Genomic DNA, 21021 nt, shown 5'->3' on the forward strand with positions numbered 1-21021 from the left:
ACAAAGTCTGGAAAAGGTAAATGTAAAATCACAATAAAGAAGGCTCCGAATGTTTTTTGAGCAGTATGCCAAGTACATAACAACTCAGAATAAATCATTTTAAAACATCACACAGTAAATCTGTCAATGTGTTTGTAAAGTCGGTCGCTGGACAAAGTGCAAAAGCCATCTCAAATAATATAAAGCAGAAAAGTGATATAAATTGTAGGAGTCCAGATTCTCTGTGGATATACCACACATGCTTTATGAAGGACACAAAAGAAAGTCTGTTTCAAATTGAAGTCTCAGCGCAAGAGGTTCTAGAACAACCAATAAACCAAATACTAATATAAATACCCAGCACCAGATGGTACTTATTCATGAGTCCTAATGGAACTCAAATAGGAAAATTCTGAACTATTTATTATAATATGCAACTTATTGCTTGAATCTGTCGTTGATCAGGAGGTGATCAGAAGAAGATCAGAAGTAACACCAATACAAAAATAGCTCCAGAGAAAATCAGGAAAGTACAGGGAGAGCATCAGTTTTTACTGCAGAGAGAGGTCACCAGTGAAGTCCCACAGGTGCTGGGACCTGACTGTTTAAGATATGCAGAAGTCATCTAGAAAAGCAGGTGAATAATGAGGTGATAAACTTTGCTGATGATACTAAGTTAATGAGTGTAGTCTCAATAAACATGAAGTTATACACAGAAGAAAAATAACCTAAATTTTACATATAAATACTGAACTCTGAATTAACCTTTACCATTCAAAATACAAATCTTGATGTTATAATACACAGACTTATGAAAATGTTAGCTGTGTTGAAAATGTTAGATGTCTGTTCTTGTGTTCTTTAAATTAATTACCAGCACAATTAAATACCAGTCCTCATTATTTGGTATAGTTTAAAAATAAATTTGATGGGAGACATTCAAAGTCATTATGATTCCCAATTACTCATTACTATCCACAACTTTCACAAACATTAAAGTAATTTTTAATTTGTAAAAAGGTAATTATATTTAAGTATGTTAGCACAGATGTATGGCATCCTCTAAAAAAGCTGGGCACTGTAAATTAAAGAGATCAAACCTGTTCTTGAAACATGACAGCATTTCCCAGTCTCAGCTACAGAGCAGAATAAAGAGAGCTCTAATTTTCTCTCAGGCTGTTATTTCACTCCTCTTTACACATATAGGTATGTCTATGCCTACCTTTAAAGCTTTTTCTCCAGTGTTACAGTCTTGTAATTATTTCCAATTTTTATAAGCCTACACTAGTCTTCTTTGTGCTGAGGAATTTATGTCATGAAGTTAATGTATATGCAATCCAGTTTTTTCATTGTTCTCTACAGACAGTGTATGTTTGGAGCTGTTTATCTTTGTAATTTTTCCAATGAATGAAAAATAGAATTAAAAAGTTAATTCAATATACTATATTGGATTTTTTTTCCCCAAAACAGCTTTGTGAAACACCGTGCATGTCATTTACTAATAGCAGTATATAGACTTGTGATAATGTATGAACTTTTACCTCAACACAGGTTTTCATCCCTGAGGCAGCAGCATAGTGCAAAGGTGTATTTTTTTTGTTATCAACAGCATCAATGGCTGCTCGTTCATATTGTCCTTCATCCAGCTTTGCTCCCTTCCACTTCAGGATCATTTGCAGACAATCTGCTCTTCTGCAGTCATCTTCTGAGGGTCGTGTCAGGCGAGGATGAAGAGCTCCTTCCGAGATCATGATCTGAGGTCCCATACACAGTAAGTGCATAGATGTCTCATTGTGCACATTCCGTTTATTTGGGTTACCATCTCTAACAAAAAGAAAAGTTCTGCAAAGGGGGAAAAAAATAGAAGAAGAATAATTAGCACACAATTCCACTCATTTCCTTGAAGTGGGAAGGGTCTATTATGACAGCTCTCTTTTCTTCTTGACATGATTTTGATTAGCCATGTTAGTGATAAACATTCTTAATAGATAATTACTACCGGACAGCTCTCCTCCATTTCTCCTAGGAGTCAAGAGCCAAGATCTGGATGAATTACTGAAATATCATTAAGTACCATACTTTACTTTGTCAGTGTGTGACATAAGTTTTAGTTGACAAAGTATATTCTACAAGTCTGTGTTGTATTGCAATAAATGTTGCTCAGTCACAAGATTGATGAAATAGATACTTTCTTTTTTCTACTCTGTGTCCTGAGTAGTAGTGCATTTGGTAGTTTGCAAACAGATAATGCCAGAGCAATTTCTTAAAAATTCATTCTCCTTTCCCATATCTTTAGTCAGATGTCAATGCAGTACTCACTACTTCTTGAAAATATATGAAATACTTTTCTTGCTAGCACTGCATGCTTTGAGGAAAGACTCTATTTGCTTTCTAACTCTACAATATATGGAAGTGCAACATAATGCAAACCCTCACCTATGCAGATGACAGAGGCTGGCAAGAATTTAAGTCTTCTCTTGAATGCTTTAGGGGCAGTTCAAAGTGGACAATTATACTGGCAAAAAGGATCAGCTTAGGAATGAAAGCAAACAGCAGACTGATTCCTGGAATCACAGCTCTGATTCCTGACAGCTCCTGAGACAACGCAGCTCTCTGCTGCTTCTTGCCAGCACGGAATTCTAGAAGTTACAATCGAGTTCTGAAATGGAAGAACTGAGACATATCATACCAGCCCTGTGAATCCAAACTTCCTTTAGCCTTTTGAGATATACTAAAATAATAATTTTTTTCTTAAGGGAGAGTGAACGGTAGGAAATGGCAGAGAAGAAAGACCATTTCTTTGTAGGACTGGGGTCAGAGAGACAGCAATGCTGAAAGAACTCCGTGCGAAGGTAGGAAGGACAGTTCCCAGAGAGGTAATACCAGGCTAAATCAGAAGCATGGCACATACGTTCAAGAAGTCACTGCAGAAACACTTGCACTGTTCCCATAAGCCCCCTCACACATAAAACCAGCAGAAGTCACTGTTCATCTCCTCTCCAGGCTGTTCCCTGACTCCAAACAGTTTGCAAGTATGAAAAAAACAGTTATTCTGGAATCTTCATTAAGTCAATATAGGGGATCAGCTTTCACCCTCCCTGCCCTCACCCCTAAGACTAATTAAAAACAGTTTCAATCACTTTCAGTTTAAAACAGGCAGCTCAGCCACCTGAAGGCAGGCACAGCCTAAATACAAAATCAGACCGTATTGCTCTTGGTGAACAGCAGAGAGCAGAAGAACTTGGTAACCAAATTGACAAAAGAAAACGTTATTTACCTCAGTTATGGCCTTATGCTATGGGGTTACAAGTCTAAATGCCACCTCCCCTTTCTGTTGTCCCTGTATACATCCCACCAGGCGCCACACGGTATGCCTTTCTCTCTCTCAGAGTTCTCCCACGCTTTGTTCAGGAAAAAGAATAATCCTGAAACTATTTTATTAATAAAGGAAGAGGCTATACCGGGTGGGTGTGGAATTTCCCTTTTGGACATTACTGAAAACAGACTGGACAAGTATTTCAGCAGAAAAAATTAGGCACAGCTGATCTGGTCCTGCAATGGAAGGATGTCTTGATGATAGCCATTTGGTCAGTCAGATTTCTGTCCTTTCTTCCCTCTGAAAATCTCTGAACAGTTTGAGTTCAAAATGAAACTTATTACTAAAACACTGTTCTTTTAAATAAGTGGTAACAAAGTATTCAGAGGAAAAGATAACAAAACAGTCTCCTCTACATTGCCCTATTTTGGCAGCAAAAATGTTCCTTAGAGAAAACTCTCTTTCATTCCATGATAGCTGATGTGATAGATGCATTGTTGGGAAATATGAATATGCCAAACTTGAGATTAAAGATGTTGCCAAAAAAGTGATAGCACATTTTGTTTGCTTGGGTTTTTTTTGTTTTCAGAGGAAAGGGATGTAGCAACACAGGCAAAATGCTTCACAGCCAATTACATGAAATGATAAGACTAACCAGTATCAAACACTATCCCAAATGAATTAGCTTGAATTAGCTTTACATAGGATGAAACTAAAGACAGAAAGAAAGGAGGGGAAGGAATGTGGGAAAGAACAGAGAGACAGAAGGAGGGAAAGGAGAGGGAGGAGTGGAAGGGAGGGAGAAGTGGGAGGGAAGGAGAAGTGGGAGGGAGGGAGGGAGTGAGGGAGGGAGGGAGGAAGGAAGGAAGGAAGGAGAAAAAGATAACTCATTGGGGGACGAGGAGATGAATTCTATACAGGCACTTAGATATGAGAATGCTAGGTGCCTTAGATACGAGGTTTTGCAGGTACCCACCACAAAACCTGGCTATAGAAAATACAAGGCTAAATCTAAGTCATCTTGGTCTCTGTGAGATGTAACTTTGGAGACTCACTAAAATCTAAGTTTCCCTACTTTTGCAATAAAGTCTGTTTTATGGTACACCAGTATCTTTTCTTCTGTTAACTCCCTTTCACAATTTCATTTGTTATATTTTCACTTCAAGTAAAGATCACCCCCAACTTAGCCTTCAATGCATTTGTAAACTGCAGTATGAACAGAAAAAAGTTAAGTTGTTAATTTTTCAATTCAGAGTCCTTAACTCAAGAATAAATAAAGGTTTGGGATTTTTTTTTTTATTTTATTATTCCCTCCTCCTACCCATGGCATTTACTATCCATAGGCCTCCTAATGTTCCATCCCAAAATTCTTGCATCTTCCTTAAGAAAAAAAAAAAGAGATCACAGCAGTGGGAAGAAAGAGGCAGCGGCTAAAGACTGTAAAAGACTTCATGTGTGGCTCCTTTTTCAGTAGTTTTAAAAACTGTATAACACTGATGTTCAAGTCAGTAGGCCTAGCTATTTTTACCTGATGTCTGTAACACAAAGTTTGTAAAGGTAGCAGACATCTGTTACCTTCAAATTTGCTGTGGAATGAGTAGAGAAGAAAGGGTGATAAAGAAGGGGCCACATCCCTTCTGCAATCACTACAGTGGACTGCGGTACAGGAGCAAAAGTACCATTTTTTCGAATGCAGAAGCATTCAGCAGGAATCCCTGAGGACACACAACTGAGGAAGTACCGAGATTAAAGGCTTCAACTAGCACAAAGGCATAGCACCAAGCTCACGGTACGAAGCTAACAGAAACAATTCAGTATTGCAAAGAGGGTGGACTTTGTCTTTCACATCAAGTGCCTGAACTCTATTTCAAAGTTTGCACTTAGACTGTATAACATGCTGGATGGCTGCACTAATTAGACCTGCATATTTTGAATGTCAGGAGAGTCCTCTGGGTATTCGTTAACCACATCTTTTCCTCCCGCTTTGAGTGGCTTTATATTCAACATACTGATTCCTGCTACTTCTCTAATTCAAAGTAAAACGTTACTTTAAAATGCAGTGAAGACAGTGAAGAACTGTCTATGGTTTCTGTATGACACTGAACAAGGGCTTGAGTTTTTTTAATTGCAAGAAGACCTTCATTGTCTCCTCCCAAACCAGACGAAGTTTCTCTAGTGTCTTTAGCTATATAGTCATTACCTTCTAGGCTTGATAATTTTATAATGTACATTTCTGTTTTCAATATTTAGCTCTTTATCATCAGTGGAATTCCATGCTGTGATATTTTAAAACATGTGATTCACTCCTGAATCAGGTTACAGTGCATCTGATTTCAGAATAGCACAATGTTTTTGTGGTAACCCATGAAAGCCATAAACCAGACACTTTTTCTTACAAAACAGTATTTTACACACAAAAAAAATATTCATAACCTCTGCTAACATAATAGCAAGGTTAACTGAGTCGTATCAATTAAAGACACCATCCTGCCTATATTAATCTCCCTCCCTTTATTTTTTTAAAAACCTTACTATATTTTTCCCAACAACTCTGGCGAAATTCTTTAATAATCCCAAGCTATGGGAATTTCATCCCTATTTGACTGACTGTATGCCGTAACCTATTAGTTTTCCATTACTAAGATTTACGTAGGTTTATAGAAGAACCTTTATAGAAGACACAAATGCTGAATGGATACAAATGGTTTCCCACAGCTCGAGGTAGATATTTCACCTTACCCTTAACAGTTCAGTGATGAGATAGTTCTGCCCTAGGCTGAAACTCTGTGCTAGAATTTGAAGGCTGTCAATCCAGTACCCCTTTTTAAACCCAAAATTTCTCTTTAAAGGGGTAAACAATAGTTTAAAAGGTAGCTTTAGTAGTGAGTAATTATTAGTATAAATTTTTTCCACCATAAAATTAAGCTCTAGGGAAAAAAACAATAAAACTCTTGTTTTAAGAAGTTATGTATATCCTAATCTAAAATGAGAAGTGCTTACGTCCTGCCTGCTTCCAGATTCTCTGTTCTTAAACAAACAGAAAGGCACTTTTCTGTATTAACTGAATGATGAAAAGCTCTAGGATGGATTTAAATCTTTTAAAGTGTCATTGTGCTGTTTTACTATCGCTTCATAGCACAAAGAATATCCCTACAAATAAGTCTATCAGTAAGGTAGATTTTCAGCTCCTGCAGCAAGAGGTATCAGCAGATTTTTTTTTTTCCAAGAGAGAAATCCAAAAAACCTCTCTAGAAGGCTATTCTCTTGCCTAAGCTCAACATTTGCCCTTCTGTCAAAGTTATCTGCTAAAAAGTTGTCCAACCATCTCTAAATATGTTGAAAACTTCAGTAAGAACCATATGCAAATTTTTTAGAACGATTTTGTGACATTTGTAAAAAACACTGTTGGGCTTGGGGAAAAATTAGGTTTGATTACTTGTTCACCTTGCTTGTCACTCAACTTTCGTGTCTCATAAATGGGTGTGACAAACACCAGAGCTGCCAAAGGTAACCAGCACCTCACTCTGGACACATAAATGGGCTTCAAAGTTCCACAGTATTCCCCCTTTTTCTCTCCTTAATCTCTTCCAAAAGTCAAAGGATCAGCTCTTCAGTGTAAGGGGAAGTCAAGCCAATGCTGAAAAACCCAGCTGAACTCCTAACTTAAAGTTCAGAGAAGATGACTAGTGTCCAAAAAAGGGTAAATTAATACATTTTACATCCACAAATTCATTATTCAACTTGGCTCCATTTTTACCAGTGGTATTTGGTGCATAAGACCTTCACAGAGCAGTGCTCTGGAATTTGGCTCACAACTTCAGAGGTATAAAAAGCTAAATTTTGCCTGGAAATGTACTGATAGAGTGAAAATATGCATTGCCTATGGGAAATACCACTTAAACACAAGGCAGCCAGACTTTACTCTCGTTGCAGTTTCCAGATTTTGCTTCAAGCTGTAGCTCTTTGCAGAATCCAAACTTGAGGTGACAAAAGCATCAAAAAAGTGTTGAAAATAGTGACAAAAAAGAAAGGACTGTAACATTCACACCTACTACTATCTGTATTTGCAGAAAAGCAGCAAGAGACTTAAGATCACAAGGCTGTGAACCTGAACAATAAACAACTGGCACACTCCCTCACTCTGGGAAACTAACATCAACACAACCATTTCTTCAGGTTTTAATAAAATCTTTCATGTTTGGGGCATGAAAACCACCACATTTACAGTCTCTTTGTCTCTTTAAACAAATGCTATATACGTTATAGCTATATATATGTATACACATGTATATATATGTATGCATATAAAAACATATGAAAATGTACCTCTGCATAGAAAAATAAAACCAAAATAAAAACTAGTGTAAAATGAAATTATAAAGGTAGTTCTGACAGCTGGAGACTAAAGCAAGTCTGAATCTGCTCAAAGACAGTGAAACACACTGATTTTGAACGCAAAACACTTATGTATACTATAAACTACACAGTGAATTGCACCGTTGCTTTAAGCAAGACAAGTAAGGTACTAGAAAAAAGTAAGCTGCAGCAACAAGGTAGACTAATCTGCACAGGGTTCCCTTTCACAACATCCCCTCTGGTCCTTAGGTTAGATAGCCCATGTAAGTCCAGCTTGCTCTTAAAAAACTTACACTGCAAACTCCAGTGCAGGCATAAGCCTAAAGCTCATAGCTTTCTGAGTGTTAAGAGAAGTATGGGTAAGCCATGAGTTACAACAACACACAGAAGAGCCAAGCCCTGTTACCCAGTAATTTAAAACTCGTATGTAATGAATTAATTCATACAATTATTGCATCATTCAGCTTCCAACACAGTAGGTCAATACTGATGCATTAAACCTTGAATAATCATGGTTATTTCATTAACTGAAAGTACTTTTTCCCCCAAATGTACTATAACAAAACAACCACAGTGTATCAGCAAGCACTTGAAGAAATCTTTTTAGTCATTACTGACAGTTGTATTGAAGTATGAGCTGGTTTAAATAATTTTGTGAAGAGTATTATTATTTACCTGATGTTGAAAGCCACAGCTAGTAAAAGTAATTATTGGTATTTTTATTCACTATATAGTGCTAGAAAATTATTTGTTAGTACTTACAGTTTCTTCTCTGTTTCATTAAGATTCTTAAGCTTCTCTTACAGCCCAGGAATGTGCTGCATGCAGTAAAAAGCTGGGCAGGAGACAGTGACTATTTCTATTCTAAGATAAAGAACCTGCTGACAGATCATTAACCATTTATCAAAGAAAAAACACAGACTATTATCCTGACTTTTTCTAAGCCTTATTTTCAATTTGCCCCTTGCCTAAGAACTCACACCACCAGAATTCCCATAAAGACTAGTAATATCCTGCCATAGTAAGGAGCGAGGTTATACCAGTGGTGATTGGGCTAACAGCAAAGGAAGCATCTGAGAGGCTGTCAGTAATACCGTCTCCACTGCCGGTGGAAGTCTGCGAAGAGCTAATTCTTCCTTCCGAAATTTGAAGTCTTCACAGACATTTCAAGATCCTTTATGTCAAGCACTCCACTCTGGCCTCCAATTCTGTATTTTTCCTAAACAGAAATGCCTCCCACTTGTTCCCATTCATATGACTCCTACCAAGTACAGTACATCTGGCAAAATGGGTTAAGTCAATTTCCTGAGTACTCAAACAATTTCTGCAGATTTTCAGAGAAAACCACCAATTTGAGAACCAAGTCCAGACTATGGCACATATGAATCATGTCTTTTACTTAGAGCAATCTAAGGTTCAAAGGGAAATCTTTGACTGCCAACATATGCTCTTCTGGGCCTATTTCATTTACGGACTTAATGTAATGTTCAGTACAAAAATACTGCCTAGAATGCACGCACTGTCTTCACTCTCTCCTAAACTGGCTCTAAAAAGCCTTACAGTCTTTTTCACTGTATTGCTGTCATTTCACCTACGGTTTCCCCAAATAGCTTGTTTCCAAAAGACTATTAAACTGATTAAAGGTAGGTCATCACCGGGGTCTGAGTTCCAGTTCTGGACTGACTAATGTTAACATAGCAGCCCATCACCTAAAGACACCTAAGAAAGGTCTTACACAAATATGCATCAATAAAGAACTTGCTATTCTCTTTACTAAAAAGATGCAAATGGGTTGAAAAGTTTCTTTGGTTTAGTGGTTTTGTGTCAGCTAATATGATTAAGCATGACCTTCTGTAGACAGATAGTAATCTTTGGCTTGGTACAACACAAAAACCCAAGAGACACAATGTGCAGGAGTGGCAAAGTGATACAACTGAATTGTGCAGCACAGATCCACAGATAGTGTACACTAAAAGTGAGGAACACAAAACTTGGTTAATCCTTACATATGTTATACTGTGTGCCAAAAAAATCATGGTTTATATATGGTTCCTACGCCTGTTAGGAGGAACAGCAGCACCAAAACACAGAATTAAACCATTCCTCATGCAAAAAGGTATCAACAACATCCTTAAGTTATCCTTAACCAGAAAACCATTGTATTTATTTATGAGCGACTTGAGCTTGGCCTTCCCTTGGACAGTCAGGAATACTGTTTCCATGATCCCATGCCACTTCGGCTTTTATTTCAATATTCTGAGCGAGATTTCAAAAGAAAAAGAGCTGAGTGCCAAATTAGAAGTGGCTTCCACTGGAGCTGGCTGCTTACCAGCAGCTTTTGTGACTAAATGTCTTCTGTAATGCAAAATCTGTGTGATTCTCATCTCTGTCTCTGGCCCTTTCTTCTATACATTTCTTTATAGCTAGAATCAATTCTCAAACACAGGTGTCATCCTTCCGGCCTTCTCTCTAAATCCCTCCTTTGAACACAGTTTTTTCCAAAAAGACTATCCACACTGAATTCTCTTCTCAGATAACTGTGAGACTATTATTTTTAGATTGGTTTCAGACAAATGTCAGATGAAATAATAAGCATGAAACTACCAACGAGTGGGTTCATCTTCACCGTTTAAACACACAGCTTTGTATTTCTGCACAGGGACCATTATCTACATATCAGCTTGTAAATCACCTAGCAGTGTATGACATCTAGTGTTGATATTATTTATACAGCAATAATGATGAAATTACACAGCAAATACTAACAGGCTTTGCATAATTTCTATTCTTTCTATTTCTTAAAAACCATGAATGTATTACAGAGATTGTCTCATCTCCCTCTCTCTCTCCCTCCAGAAAAATCCTTTCAATCTGTATGTTGCTTGATCTTTAATGACACTAATTTTTATTTTCCTTAAATGTCTCAATAAAGTAATTTTATTACATTTAAACTGAAAAAATTTACAAATTTAAAAAATCAAATCATCCACAGTCTGTATATTTTAGCCAAAAGGAAAACTGGGTTTATATACAATGTCACAGAATATTTTAGCTGAATATTGCATTTAGCTATAAAAGTTAATTAGTTATTTCTGATAAATTTACTTCTGTTTATCAGAAACTGCAAGTCTCTCAGTCATTATTCCAGTAATGACTGAGCCAACAGATCTCTCTGGTAAGGAAGCCACGTGTGCCTCTAACCCCAGGGTGAAGTTAAGCGATTTGACACAATGATTCAGCAGTTACCAATCAACTCAACAGAGTCACAAACTCTACCTCATAACAAAATTAGTTGAAATAAAGATTCAGTCATCCTGGCTGGCAAGGACCAAAGCTGTACTCCTCTACAACCCAAATATAATTTTACTTTGCCTGTGGTAAAATGTTCACAAGGGTTCTACTAAGGAGAACAGACAACACAGAATAAGAAATCTTTAATAGTGTACTGCATCAATATATCTCATCTCACCAGTCACTAACGAAGCGATCTTACAGCGTATCTGATTTCCAAGGAAAGAAAAATAAGAACAATGTGGGGAACAGATGATCGTTTTAGTAAGAGCATTTAAACAGTGTCTAAACATGTGCAGGGAAGAGCACTGCAACCTAAGGTTCTCGCTTTCCTAAGGCTGCAGAAAAACCTAGTAGCAAGAAGCAATAACTCAACACACTCAACAGTGGCACCTGTAACTGGAGGGCAAGGCTGTGCTGTAACCAATGAGCTCTGCAGGCATCACATATATTCAACCTATTAAGGTTAAAATAACCAAAAATCAGCTAGAAAAAAGGTCAGTTTTAAGAGCTGAAAACATAGCAGCTGATTGGCATTTAAGATTTGCTTGTAGGTCAGACTACTATTAAGATAAAGCCTACCCACTGTTTTGCATTTTATGAGGAAGTCATGAGGAGCACCAGGGAAGCCACCTTGGGAGGCCACACATCCAGTTAGTGAGAACTGCTTTTAAATGAGATTTTGAGCTTTAGGGAAAAAAACCCAAGGGAGTAAGTCAGATAAGGGCTTGAGTTTTTCAGCCTGCCTTAGCTGTACTTTAGAAGACAGTGCCCAACTGGGTGACAGCCTTTGAGAAAGCTAGCAAACACTACTGCTGCTACTCCATGTCTGTAGCTGCTCCTCTAAGCATCCCCACTGCTTTTTGTCTTTGGCAGTTTTCACCAGTTGAGGATTCTGTCACAGTAAGAACTTCCTCAATTTTAAAGGCCAATTTTATCATTCCTCCATCCTCTTGACTGCTCTTGAGACTGGGTATCATGAAAATGACCTTACAAACAACTGTTTTCTACCATCCAGTCACACGCTGTGATACTGAAGTCATGGGCATTTCAATTCACTTGGTCCTCTTGCTTCTTTGTAAACACTCCCACAAAGTCTGGTCAGATCATGTTCTTCATATATTATTATCCTACATCAGATCAAAAACTCCCTTCGATATTTCATATTCCAAGGCATTCAGTAGGTGACCAAGCCTCATAACCATATAAAATAACTAATCTGAAAAAGGTCTTGCAGAACTAAAACCCAGGTAATTTTCAGCAGCTGAGCTGAACGACAACAAAACATTCAGATAAACACCAATGCTAGCACTTGGATGGATCCAAACACTACACTGATCATTCACCACAGACCACGAAAGTGAAACATTTAATGCTGTATCACGAGCAGTATCTCCCCCAAGTAGCATTCACGTCTGATATTGTAAAACCGTGAAAGTGTTCAATTTACAGCTTTGCAGGTGCTTACTATTCGATTTTACACGATTTAGCATATTCTAGGATGAGATTCATCTTCTCAGCTCTGGAGATCTACAATGCAGACAACTACAGCTGATCCAGTTCTCTCAGATTCCCTTTATAATCAATGGGAAGAAACAGGCACTTCTGGCACACAATTTAAAATATTTTATGGTCAACTTCACAATAAAATGAACTGTGCTGTCACCTTCACTAACTATTCTGACTAGATTTATTACCTAGGTCTACACTGACTATAAAGGGAGTCTAGTATGAATAATTTCAATGCAGACATACTTTTATGAATAAAATTAACCTTAAATAAAATTATATTCTAAATATTCAATTTATCTGTGTAATCATTGATAATTAAAAAGAAGCTTGCTTTTTGTTGTTCAAAAGTGAATAATCTAAACAATGACATTCTAATAAATTATTCAGATGAAATATTATAAAGTATTGTAATATTTTAAGTTATTAAAACAGGACAGAGTTCTTTTGTTGTGTGGGAGAAAGGGAAAACAATTAGGTGGGTATCTTTTATACTAAAATCAGAAGTCAAAACTTTTAAAAACTACTTTTAGGAAAGAAGCATATGCAACTATTATACCTTCATGATTTTTTTCCTGTAAAATTGCCTGGAAAACAATAAGCAAATACAATCATTCAAAGAGCTACCATGAAGAACAAAAACAGAAAAAAAAAAAAGACTCCTCCAGGATTTCTGAACAACCTACTGAAAACATCCATACATTCAATACAAATTTCCTTACACTGGGACCCTGTTGTTTTGGTTAACAACTCCATGTTTCTCCCATTTGCCCTTATTAGACAATGAGCTGCTATTAACCTTCTTATTTTTTTTCTTTTGCTCACATTTATATCAGAAGTACAGTTAGGAGAGTAATTTAGAAGGAAACACCAGTCTTACTGGCAAAGCATTGAATAGATTTTCAGAAATTTGATAAAGAATATATTTTGTAGCACCTTCTGAAGATTTCAGCATGAATTATTTAGGTCAATTTGGATCTCAAAGTTTAAACATTTACAGAACTTCTTTCTCAGTCAAAACACTGGAGAGTGAAGTAGCCTGAAGTAGCCTCTTTTTTATTTGCATCTCCAGAAAAAAAAATAAATCTGAAATTCAGAGCAGCTTCAACCTTATCAGAAAATAATCAACTGCAGCACCTCTCTAAAGCCAGAAGATCTGCAAAGAAGTGAACAGGGTTTTCTCTAATATTTCTCCTTGACATATATTTTTTGCAGCACAAAAATCCCCTAATATCGTCTCAACTTTAGAGAAGTCATGTTCCGAAAAACAGTCTGCACACATCTCCCTCCAATACATCCAAAACTAATTTTCAACATGACTGCAAAAGGAATAAAAACGAACAAAACTTGACATGGGAACAGAGAGTCCCTAATGTGTTGTGACCAGTGCAATGTTCCCTCTGACGTCAACAACTTTTCTGTCAAATTCATCCTATATAACATATTGGTAATCTCAATACACTTTCTTTGATTGCATTACAATTGCTTAAACCAGTCCTTACTGAAACCTCTTAAACAGCCATAAACCCAAGATAAGATAAGATAAGACAAGACAAGACAAGACTGTAGCCTACATCGACATGAAATTCCAAGAGCTGCATATTTATTTAACATATCAGGAAATTTCAGCCTAGTTGAAACCACCACTACTTTGATCTTCTGTCATTCTACTGCAGTGAAAAATACTTCCCAAATTACAGCAATGAAACAAGAAATACTTCCTATAGCCAGATACCGGGCACATTTACCAATGTTTCTCTGTGGCTAGCTCAGCTATGCCTTGCAATGCCAGAGTTCCTTTAGTACTATTACTGATTGGCAGGCATCAAGAATGTTAAAAAAAAGTGGTATTTTTTTTTTTTCAGTTTCAGCATTCACCTCAATTTCCAGAATCTTCTGTAACTGGAAACCTTTGTTTTTCCTGTTCTAGAAAAAAAAAAACCAGCTTCACAAACCCATCCTGTCTCCCTACAGCTCCATGATTCTATCACCTCCCCCCCCCCCCCCCCCCCCCCCCCCCCCCCCCCCCCCCCCAGCTCAGGACCAGCAGCAACTGCTACAAACAATCCACTTTTGGCTTGAATACTCACAAAGTGCTCAGACATAGCAGTATCAAGCACACAATGAGGAAAATCTGTCATTGATCCAAAAAGCTTCCCAGCAAAACTACAACACTGAAAGTCACGCCACAACATATATTGTGAAATGACATTTTATCTAAGATGTTTTTTCTCCTTTCAACCACAAGTAGTGTCCTCGTGATTTCCAACCACTCCATCTCAGCCACCCTCTGGAAAAGCCTGTTCTCTTGTATTTCAGGAGTGGTTCACCAACAGACAGACCCTAGTGAGTAACTTTCCACATTGACAGCAATTCTTTCAAACTGAGCAGTCAGATGGTCTCAAATGTACCTTAGGCAAAAAAAGCCTGAGGGCATCACAGATGCTTGATCATCTGAAGACTGCATTTTCTAAAGAAAACAAACTTCCTCTGTGCTCTTTCTCTGTAACATTTTTACACCCATTTAGTGAATGAAACTTAAACTATCCTCTTGAATAGGAATCTTCTGTCAAGACTTTCATTCATAGGGAACCATGATAAATGTTTATAGTGGAATAAGACCAATGTGTATGTTGTACAAAGCTCTCAAAATCCATCTGTGAGTGCTATGTATCTTTTATTATTTTTTTATGTTTCTGTGTGCTATGTAACTTTTTTCTCTTACTTCCAGAAGCCTCACCTATCACCCATTACAGACGACCTATTTATTAGCTTGCAGCGAACACAGTCTGAATAGCGACATCAATAGTTTTGTAACACAGAGATGACATTTCTGAACTACAGCTGTTAACCAAGGCAAACTTCTCTGAACATTAGTGCTGAATCTAAGCACCACCAGCAGATGTCTAGAGACTGTAGCAGACAATCACTGAGTAAATCACACTCAAATTGTTCCTGCGGTATTTACAATATAGTCCAACAAAGAAAACTTGAAATGTTTAGTACTTTGCTTCCAAAATGGAAAGTAACCTTCCCATGTTTTCTGGAGAGATTTCAAGGCATGTATTTCCTCTTTGTACCTTTCTATTTTTAGTAAAAGGCCCCAGACTGTTAGGGGTTGGCAGATGGTAGCCCATGGGAGGCAAGGCTGCTGCGGCTCCATGTCCCCAGGTCCAGCCAGTAGAGAGGGTAGGCTGCACTCCCAAAAGACACACACGCAAACATACATACGCAATACATATATACATGGCGGTCCACACAGATGTACATGGACAGAAACACTCAGCAGTCACATGACCACAACAAACACTGGCGGCCTCATTCTGTTCCCCTCTCTAGGCAAGCAGGATGACGGTCCGCTAGTGGGGAAAATACGCATATAAACAAAGTTGATCCCTTCAGTAACTGGCCTTGGCTGACGTTTATCCTGTAACGGGCGCTGGATGACCTGGACCTTCCAGTTAGCTTGCACACACACATACTGCAGATCCCCAGTAACTGGCCTTAGACACTACCAGTACCTGGCCCCTGGATCCTCTCATCTCCAGTTGCCTCAAACAGGCCTTCTGGCTGACCTGTGGACTTAAGGCTGATTCGAAACATGGCTCCCAGGCTGCTTATCCTACTCACCGGCTAACCCAGCTTGATATTCACTAGCCATTACACACTGATATATGTACTGACATATGCATGCACTCTGGTCTCTCCAGCTGCTGGCACCCCAGGCTCAGGGACCCCTCTGTCATGAGGTCCCTACTTCAGTTGCTGGTACTTCGACCTCCATACACAAACATGCACACAGCAGAGTCCTGTCACCCGTGAAAATAATTAGAAATAGAGTTTAATGAGAAGATAGGACAGACTGTGGTGATCAGGCATGGTCAGACAAACATCATAGTCTGACAAGCCACCCATTTCCATGTCACTGGCCCCTTTTAGCCCCTGCTCTATTGTCCCAAGCGTGTTCCTCCCCAAACCACCTTGATCCCTGTGGTGGGTTGACCTTTGCGGGCTGCCAGGTGCCCACTCAGCCACTCTCTCACTCCCCCTCCTCAACAAGACAGGGGGAGAAAATATGACAAAAAATCTTGTGGGATGAGATAAGGACAAGGAGATGGCTCACCAATTACTGTCACGGGCAAAACAGACTCCACTTGGGGAAATTAATTTAATTTATTGCCAATTAATAACAGAGTAGGGTAGTGAGAAATAAAAACAAAACTGAAAACACTTTTCCCCCGTTCCCCCTTCTACCCAGGCTCATCTGCACTCCTGGCTTTTCTACCTCCTTCCCCACCGAGCACTGGTGAATGGGCAATGGGGGTTGTGGTCTGTTCATAATGCCTCATCTCTGCTGTTCCTGCTACTGTTCCCCTGCTCCAGCGTGGGGTCCCACCCACAGGATACATCCTTCCAGAACTGCTGCAAAGTGGGTCTTTCCCACGGGCTGCAGTTCTCCACGAACTGCTCCAGCATGGGTCCTTTCCACAGGGTGCAGTCCTTCAGGAATGGACTACTTCCGCATGGGTCCCCCACAGGGTCACAAGTCCTGCCAGAAATCCTGCTCCTGTGTGGGCTTCTCTCTGCAGGCCACTGCTCCTGCCAGGAGCCTGCTCCAGTGTGGGCTCTCCATGGGCTGCAGCCTCCTTCAGGGCACATCTACTTGCTGCAGTGTGGGGTCCTCCACGGGCTGCAGGTGGATATCTGCTCCGCCATTAACCTCCATGGGCTGCAGGGGGACAGCCTGCCTCACCATGGTCTTCACCACAGGCTGCAGGGGAATCTCTGCTCCAGTGCCTGGAGCACCTGCTCCCCCTCCTTCTCTGGCCTTCATGTCGGCAGGGCTGTCTCTCTCACATTTTGTTCATTCCTCTCTCACAGCTGCCGCACAGTGTTTTTTACTGTTTCTTAAATATGTTACCAAGGAGGTGCCACCAGCATCACTGATAGGCTCAGCTTTGGCCAGCGGTGGGGCTGTTTTGGAGCTGGCTGGAGCTGGTTGTGTCCGGCATGGGGCAGCTCCTGATCTCACAGAAGCCACTCCTGCAGCCCCCTGCTACCAAAACCTTGCCACATAAACCCAGTACAATTGCCTTTTGTAGACTCCTCCTGATGGGTGTCACAGCTGGGACATAGAGTGGACAGCTGTCCTGTGACAGCCCTGGAGCAGGGGGCTCTTCCCTCTGATGAGCTTTACTGGGATCCCCCCTCCGCTCTGCCTCTGGGCTCCCCTGTGCTCCTGGGGATGAGCCCTCCATCACACAACCTCGCCCAAACTCTAACTATATAACCCTACTAACTGGACAGAGAAAATGAGATAGCTGTCAGTTATGGGGAACTGCTGAGCACTATGTAATAGCTTTTGGCAACTTCAAGCAGTGCTTCAAAAATTCTTGTTTGTGCTAATTAGCTGTGACCAGCAGTTTTTGGTCTTCAAACATTAAATGCTCTGTTAAACTGATCTGTCAGGTAAACATTATTTAGGGCTGCAGACCAAACAAAAGTTATATATTAATGGATTGTCTAACTATTTTCCATTTTTTATTTCAAAATTTCTAATATACCAAAGGTCTCTATGATACTCATGAAAACTTATCATACAAACAATCCTAGTATTTTAACACACTCTTGCTGAATCTTGTGAAGAGAAAAGAAATTAACAGCAAATTTTCAAATTTTTACAGCTCGATTATATACTAAATCCAGTTTCTGGGCTGTAAATGCTGGATGAAAGGCGCAGCAAACGGATGACTCAGACACCCGCTGTAAAACAACTGTGCAGTTCAAAATCGTTGAGAAAGCTTTGTTGGCTTAAGTTTCTGCCAGTAGACTTCATGTTGGATTATACAAAGTTTGTCCAGGTCAGGAGTTTTGCTTCATGACCCTTTCACCTCTTCTCCAGTTTCTTTTTTCTTCACTTCTGAGATCACTATACCAGGATGTCCCCAACTCCCTTTCATTGCAAACTCGGTGCCTGTGCTTTCACCGTGTCTTTGGACAGTCACCACCAGCCATACATCTGGTAACAGGGAGTTTGTCCCTTTGCCTCAGTATTTGGTAACAGCATTGCCGGTTATTTCTAAACATCCCAGAATATCTCTTTCAATGTATTCTGTTATGCAAAAGGTGTACTGACAACTGCATCACACTACTCTATTTTGAGAAAATTTCACACAGTGAATCGTAAAACACGTCAGTTCATATCCGCCTACAATAATACAAGTATCAGCCTATAAAGAAAAATTGAATGATAAGGTATACATATAAGTAACATCTAGAGTTTGAACAAGTTAGTGTAGCTACAGATTCCCAAATATTTAAAATGTTTAATGAAGAGATAAATACAAAATATTATAGCATTATGAACATCTCATAATTGTAAATTTCTCTCAAAATACAAACAGATTAAAATGCATTTATTTTTAGCTACTGTACTTCATCAGTAAATCGAAGCATTCATTTTAATATTCAATTTATTTGATCTCTGCCGTATCCAGGACTTTCTGTATCAAAAGGAAGAGGCTTAACTGGAAATCACTTGTGCCCTTCCAACTACCAACTTTGCAAACAGGCACGCTGTAAGCCTGATATTTATTCACTCTTACTACTTTGTTTAGATAAAAAGGCTACATTTTTGTGCAATATATCTTAGAGAGGAATTCTGAACAAAGCCCTTAGAAAGACAGCAGAAAAGTAAATAGTTAAAAAACCTCAGCAAATTACTCCTAGCAACAGCAACAATTCTAACAGTCCAGGTTTTCAGAAGCAGACTCTAGCAAATAATAGCACCTTCACTATGTTTATTGGCAAAAAATGTATTGCAAACCTTGGACTCAAACTAGAAAAAAGAATGATTCTTTTGATCATTTGTTTGCAATGTGTGCAAAATAAAACTGAGTTGTCCTGTGAGGCTTAGATGCTAAAGGTCCCATGCAGCTAGTAGTAAAATGTCATTTCTAAATTACCTTTTTTTTTTAACACAAAGCAATTATTTGAGATCTCATCTTAATGGTGCAATACGAATTAACTAGTGAATTGCTCAGAAGTCAGTAATTATGACTCCATTTCTTTCCATATGTGCAAACAATTTCATGTGTCCTTCCTGTTTCAATGAGGCTATATTTTCTTAAGAGATATTTTCTTGAGAAAAATAACCTGAAAATCTCAGAGGAAAAAAAATCACACAGAAAATGTAAATGAAAACTGAATGCTATTTTAAATTAAGTTTAGTTAAATTTTTCCTATAATTCAAGAATCATGAATGGGGGAAAGTTTGGGGATGTTAAAAAAACAAACAAAAAGATACAGTGATGAAATGAAAACATCAATTAAAAATAGAAATATAGAATACATGGGGGAGAAGAGAAAAATATTTATCAAAAATCAAGATAAATGAGAAGTTAGAAAGTATAAAAAACTGTTAGGTGAATCTAAAACACTGAGGAAAAATTTATGGTGGGAGGCCAGATAGCTAGCGAAGCTACAGCATATGAGGGACAAAAGAAACCTTATGAATACCACAGGCCCATCAGTAGATACAAACACAGATGAAAATAATATTAACAATAATACAGTTCAGTATGTATTTCCGTTCTGTTTCCTAATATAAGGAAGAGAATATTTATGAAATTCTCTCTAACTTAGTACCTACTGAAGAAGAGGTTTAGCAATGTGTCATGGTTTAACCCCAGTCAGCAACTAAGCACCACGCAGCCGCTTCCCCCTCCCCCCTCCCAGTGGGGTGAGGAGGAGGAAAGGAGAAAAAGTAAAACTCATGGGTTGAGGTAAGAACAGTTTAATAACTAAAGTAAAATATAATACTAACAATAATAATAATGAAATATAATAATAATAATAATAGTAGTAGTAGTAGTAGTAGTAATGAAAAGGAATATAACAAAAAAAGCGGGGGGGGGGGGGGGGAACCAGTGATGCACAATGCAATTGCTCACCACCCGCTGACTGATGCCTGAGCAGTGATCCGCCCCTCCTGGCCACCTCCCCCCTGTTTATATACTGGGCATGACGTTCCATGGTATGGAATATCCCTTTGGCTAGTTCCGGTCAGCTGCCCCAGCTATGCTCCCTCCCAGCTTCTTGCACACCTGCTTGCTGGCAGAGCATGGGAAACTGAAAAGTCCTTGGCTTAAGATAAGCGCTACTTAGCAACAACTAAAACATCAGAGTGTTATCAACATCATTCTCACACTAAATCCAAAACACAGTTAACTCTGTCCCAGCCAAAACCAGGACACAGTGTCTGCTCGGTACTAGCTTCATGAAATACTAGACCAAAACAGCTTGTACTGCGATGTCTGGACATGGATAAGATGTTAATCTTTAACTGATCTTAGAGCACTGACGAAAATACAGAAGAATGGAAGTAGCTAAAATCAGGAATTGCTGTACATGTTGACTGCAGCAATAATAAACTCACTCATTATCAAGATATTAATGTTCACTGTTATTATCCAAAATGAAAAATAAAAGCTGCCTGAATAACACAAGAATAAACGTATATTGTGCCATCTGGAAGTAGATACAATCAGTATGGTATCCATTAGATATGG

General features: G+C 38.8%; 1 protein-coding gene across 3 annotated transcripts in view; it reads right to left on the reverse strand.

Moving 5' to 3' along the window:
• The window catches only part of ANKIB1 (ankyrin repeat and IBR domain containing 1), a 102545-nt gene that overhangs the window by 43865 nt on the left and 37659 nt on the right, over positions 1-21021 (reverse strand). For all 3 annotated transcript variants that reach the window (XM_050891552.1, XM_050891553.1, XM_050891551.1), the window contains exon 3: positions 1521-1821. In XM_050891552.1, coding sequence (XP_050747509.1) covers positions 1521-1821 — 301 coding nt within the window. The remainder of the gene's footprint in view (positions 1-1520; positions 1822-21021) is intronic.

This window comes from Gymnogyps californianus, chromosome 2 (genome assembly GCF_018139145.2).
Source record: "Gymnogyps californianus isolate 813 chromosome 2, ASM1813914v2, whole genome shotgun sequence".
Lineage (NCBI taxonomy): Eukaryota > Metazoa > Chordata > Aves > Accipitriformes > Cathartidae > Gymnogyps > Gymnogyps californianus.